Here is a 5,056-nt window from a genome sequence, read left to right as displayed (position 1 = left end):
GCCTCGCCGCCCCACCCTCGCCGGAACCTAAGATAAATAATGGGGTAGCCCTGCGGCGAGCCCCTTCCTTCTCCTTCCTTCCCTTCGGCTCACTCTCGGGAACTCTCGAAATCGACTGACCCCAATTTGAAATTCAGTCGACTGTCATTTAGCTAAACTGAAATGCCATCTGGTGCTCAAGGTCCATGAAGTTATTTGTAAAAACAATAATAATCAAAAAATCACATTTCAAAGTTTTAAAGTTTCAAAGTCTCTCTCACACACACACACGCGCGCACGCACTTACCCGCACCCACCCCTCCTGGTCTCTTTGATTTACTGAGACGGCCATACCGCCCGTAACACGTCCGTTTCTTTCTCGCCAGCAGTCTCACTTTCCGTTTTCGGCATGCAAGCTACTCCAGGAAGGAAGCAGCCACAGTCCTCCTCCTATGCTACCCAGCTGGTGCGGCGACTGTCAGCTGCCGAGTGCATCCATCGGCATCGGCTGCGCCACACGGACTCGTCTCTTCCCCTTTCTTCCCTCCGTCGTCCCCTCCCCAGGCACCGGCGACCGGCCACTCATCCCCCACCTCGATGAACTAGCAGGCTCATCCGGACTCGCTGGGTGCAATTCCTCGGAGATCACGCGCGGCCATCCACGATCCGAGGAAGCGCGAGGAGCTAGCAGCGGGTTGAACTCTGAAGCAGATCGTCAGCCAGCCGGCCGGCGGAGCGGTTGGATCTCACTGGCTTCCTCCGCTCCAATCCAACCACGTTCGGCTTGAGTAGGTCGCCCCTCGATCGAAGGCCCAGCAGCCCCAACTGATTTGATCGTCACGCGCGTAAGTCCCCAAAACCCCCAAAATTCCCCGCTCAACTCTCCCTTTTCTTCAGCACGCTGGCTGAATTCGTCCAATCCAACGTACGTAGCAGCAAATCGGCTTGGTCTGATGTTTTTAGAAGAGAACTGAGCGTGGCTGAGATCTGAAAACTGAAAGCGTGGTTTTGCTCCTTTTTTCCTTCTGTATTTCGCAAAAAGAAAAGAGGGATTGGGCAGGTTTTGGTCTTGATTAGCTCCAGGTTATTGTCTAAATTGTTGTTTTTGGTTTAATTTTTTCAAGAATCTACGCTGCTGCTTACACGCGGGGTGAGATTTGTGAAACAGATCATCGGTTTTGATCTGTCTGATGCTTCGTGTTAGTTCTTACTTAGGCATCGGGCGGATCCGTGTATGTTACCACTCATGAACATATATGATTCAAGACACGTAACGACACGATCGTCCGTAAGGTTTATTGCTGATTATTTGCGGTGCTATCCACCTTATCTTCACGAGCCTTAGAGCATGCAGAGGTAGATGCATGTGTCATCTCTTGTAGTTGTAGTACGTATTGATCTATATTGTCTCACCCAAAACTATTAACTCATACTTACATAACTGTATAATGGTAGAGCTAGTTGTTAATTCCTCATCCATCAGTGTCACAGAAAAACGATAGTTATCATCACGTTCTCAAATAAAAAGGAGATAGTTATCATCACCTATGTATGTTCAATTGTTCAGAGTCTCGCACTAGAGCCAAGTTCAGAAATGAAAATGTGGCAGGACAAAAAAGGTGCCAGACCTACACCAGTGGCGCATTTCTTGAGGATGATAACATATTTTAGCCAAGCCCCTGGTCATTCAAGGCACACGAGGAAACATGTATTCAAAGTTTCTAGACAACAAAATTGGAGATAACGCTAACGTTGAAGCAATTCAACATATGACTTCAAAATTTCAGTATAAACAGGAGAGTCTATAAGATCATTCATGTTATTTCTTCACACCCTGTGAATTCAACTCAAACCCCCTTCCGCCCGTGAGACGAGTCTAGCAAAACTCCGGTAAACATAACATTGCTATTTGAACTTTTAGCGACATATGTTTCCGTAGTACAATGTCAACTGACCTGCTGTGAAGCTAATAAGTTTTTCTATTGAAAATGCAACACAAATCCTGTTCTGGTTGACACACAGATCTGGCAAAAGGAAGCTAAGCCGGTGTCAAGCTGAACATGGCAAGCTGTTTCCCCTGCTTGAGCGCGAGGAAGAAGGAGGTCCCACGTTCTGCCCCGGCCAATGCACACACCAGCAGCATCCCTGGCGCCGTGGCACGAACTTTCTCCTTCAAGGAGCTCGCGGCGGCGACAAGAAACTTCAGCGATGCCTGCCGCATCGTTGGTCGGGAGGATGGTCTTTATAAAGGCTTCCTCAAGAGCATCAATCAGGTGACAATTCTTTTGTTTTTACTTATTAGTTTCATACGTATCGTACCGTGGCGAGTTGACGACATGATCGATGTGAGGGAAAAAATGATTGATCAATCAACATCTACATCTGTAGGTCGTTGCTATAAAACTGCAGCATGCTGTTGATCCAGGTGGATCAGCGGAGCAAGATAATACAGAGTTTCTTGCCCTTGCGCTGATGATGAGCGGGCTGCGCCACCCAAATCTTGTCAATCTTATTGGCTTTTGTGCGGATGGCCGTCACCGGATCTTGGTTCACGAGTACATGCCATTCGGTTCTCTGGAAGATCACCTCCACGGTAAGCAAGTGCGTACGTGCGACTTATATGCATGCCAACAATCTAGCTACAAAGCTTATAACTGCATTCATGATTCGTTTGAGGTTGTGTTAGTTAACCACCTGATGATCAATTAAGAAAAAAAAGTTAACCACCTGGTCATCTTGTGACCATCAGGTTCATCTCCAGGCAAAGCACCGCTGGACTGGAACACGAGGATGAACATTGCCGCCGGTGTGGTCAGAGGGTTGGAGTATATGCACGACAAAGGTGTCCTCTACCGATGCGTCAAAAGTTCGAACATCTTGCTCGGAGACGGCTACCGCCCAAAGCTGTCCCAATATGGACTGGCGGAGCATGACCAGCTGTCTGCAGTGGCTGCTATCACCCGCGGGACATGGGGTACTATGGCCCCCGAGACCGTGATGACCGGGAAGCTGTTTCCGGGGTCGAGTGTTTATGGCTTCGGCGTCGTGCTGCTGGAGATGATCACCGGGCGGAGGGCCACCGATCCCCCCCATGATGTCGAGGATCGGCACCTTGTCACATGGGTAAATTAATTAGCCAAGGTTTTGGATTCTATTTACTACTTCTTGTTTCGCCATGAACGATCCGAGTGATGTCGTGTACTGATGTTTGTTGTTGGGTCAGGCCCGAACAATGCTGAAGGACAGGAGCCAGTTCCGCCGGATGGCAGACCCGGCGCTGCAGGGGCGATATCCGTCCTTGGACTTGCAGGAGGCCCTCGAAGTTGCTTCGGTGTGCATCCCACAAAGATCATGCCATGAGAGCGCCCATCGGCACCGTCGTCACGGCTCTGTCTCGCCTCGCCTACGATTTTGATCCACCCGAATCATCACACCACGCGGCGCCTAATTAACTTAGGAGGCAAAAGGTGTCGTGTCATCCAGATGCGTCGATCATGAATTCATGATCAAGTTGCTTGATATGCTATGAACTGTGACCGGCAACAAGTTGCGTCTGTGATCGTTGCTTGTTCTAGAATAACTAATGCTTGGCCTGCATGATTAAGAATGTTCAAAACACACTCCTGTGTAACTGGCAGAGGTTAATTGTCCAGTAGTGGTGGATTTGGAAATTGTGTTGGCCCCAGAGGTGGAGCGAAGTCAAGATATGAGCAAGAACCAGGATTAGGCAAATTAGCAGACGCATCATCAAGGCCCATATTACTATGGAAAACATAAACAATTAGTTAGGCAATCATTTATATTACTATGGGTGCACCATTGACTATCCTCAAAACAAACAATATCAAGTGAATATCCTCTTCTTTTCTTCTACCGTTTGTATTCAAGAAATGGATTCTTCCCTTGTACAACTTTATAAGCAGTGCTAAGTGTCACAAATGGAGTCCATCAAATCACGCTGAATGTTAAATGTACCATGTAAACTTAAACTGATGAATTAATTTTGGTGGGATTGATGGAGAGATAAATTTGAACTGAAAATAGAAGCACCAAACAGAGAAAGACACGAGCGGCAAGAAGAAGAGGATCATCTTCTTTCTTTTTCCTAATATAAAGGGGTTCCTCTATTTCCATTTCAAAGAATATACCTAGTGTGCTACTACAACCATTTCACGGTTTCAACCAGAAAAGGGAACAAACAAACCAAAAGGCCTACCCGGCAACATCACCAACTCTGCTCAGAGCCACAACCTAGACAAGGAATACAAGACCGTACCAGTCCACAGCTTAGCCGAGAATTTTGACCCAAGCTTACAAAACAACCTGACATCCAGAAGCTAAGCCCCAACCCTGGCTTCAAGTACGAAATTTTAACCATTGCCAAACCCGGCATACATGCCCGAAGTGCCTCTGCATTGACTGATTTGAAGGCTCACGAGCCGAAGGAATCCTTGGCCTGATCGCCCTCACAACCCTTGGCCTGACAGGGCACAGCCCAAAATCCTCAACAATCCACTCAAATGACAGCTTGAATTCAGCACGTTCGGTTATCGGTTTCACATCATTACAGCGCGAGCAACAGGAAGCAGACACTTTCATACTCCGGAAGAAAAGTACGTTCATTCTTTTGCCACCATGACGTTCGCCCTCTTAAAGTGTTTGGGTTTGGTTTCCCTGAATTCTGGCCGGAAAAAACATGGCTTGGGCAAATGCCATTTGTATGTCTTTTCTTGCGATGGAGGATTTCCGTCGCACTCGATAGTATCAGCTTCCCTCAAATAAGTGTCAAAATAAGCATGCCCCAACAAAGCACCAGTAGTAGTATCTATGTGTTCTTGAATGGCATAGCACGGGAGGAACGGCGTCTCTTCATGGTGACAGAAGTTCATTCCAAGAAGATTCCCACGATTATCAATTAGAGGACCTCCAACCCCAGGTCTAGTGATTTTACAAGTGGAGACCACAAGTGCTTTCCAATCGAGATTGCTTTCGGGCAGCAAAACCTCCCCGCACAGCAATACACCCATTCTAAAGCGGTTGTGGCCGGACCTTCAGTGCAAGAAGATCCCAACACCTC

General features: G+C 47.6%; 1 protein-coding gene across 3 annotated transcripts; it reads left to right on the top strand.

Annotated features, from left to right (window-relative positions):
• Nucleotides 1–371: 371 nt before the first annotated feature.
• On the top strand, nt 372–3,841 carry LOC123154402 (probable serine/threonine-protein kinase PBL7). 3 transcript variants are annotated; one of them, XM_044573153.1, is made up of 5 exons: nt 372–824; nt 2,002–2,252; nt 2,368–2,572; nt 2,729–3,120; nt 3,203–3,841. In XM_044573153.1, exons 2-4 carry the CDS (start codon nt 2,040–2,042, stop codon nt 3,109–3,111), a joined length of 801 nt encoding a protein of 266 aa, XP_044429088.1. In that variant the 5' UTR covers nt 372–824; nt 2,002–2,039; the 3' UTR covers nt 3,112–3,120; nt 3,203–3,841. The 3 variants fall into 3 exon arrangements, with proteins under 3 accessions (XP_044429088.1, XP_044429086.1, XP_044429087.1); XM_044573151.1 differs by having other exon boundaries at nt 374–824; nt 2,729–3,102; XM_044573152.1 differs by lacking the exon at nt 372–824 and having other exon boundaries at nt 836–2,252; nt 2,729–3,102.
• Nucleotides 3,842–5,056: the final 1,215 nt, after the last annotated feature.

The sequence above is a fragment of the Triticum aestivum genome, chromosome 7A, assembly GCF_018294505.1.
Source record: "Triticum aestivum cultivar Chinese Spring chromosome 7A, IWGSC CS RefSeq v2.1, whole genome shotgun sequence".
Classification (NCBI taxonomy): domain Eukaryota; kingdom Viridiplantae; phylum Streptophyta; class Magnoliopsida; order Poales; family Poaceae; genus Triticum; species Triticum aestivum.
This window is presented reverse-complemented; position numbering and strand designations above follow the sequence as displayed.

Coding starts and splice junctions, on each gene's coding strand:
- LOC123154402 (XM_044573151.1), top strand. CDS start 2,040: ATGGCAAGCTGTTTCCCCTGCTTGAGCGCGAGGAAGAAGGAGGTCCCA. Junction 2,253..2,367: donor TCCTCAAGAGCATCAATCAG/GTGACAATTCTT, acceptor CTACATCTGTAG/GTCGTTGCTATAAAACTGCA. Junction 2,573..2,728: donor TCTGGAAGATCACCTCCACG/GTAAGCAAGTGC, acceptor TGTGACCATCAG/GTTCATCTCCAGGCAAAGCA.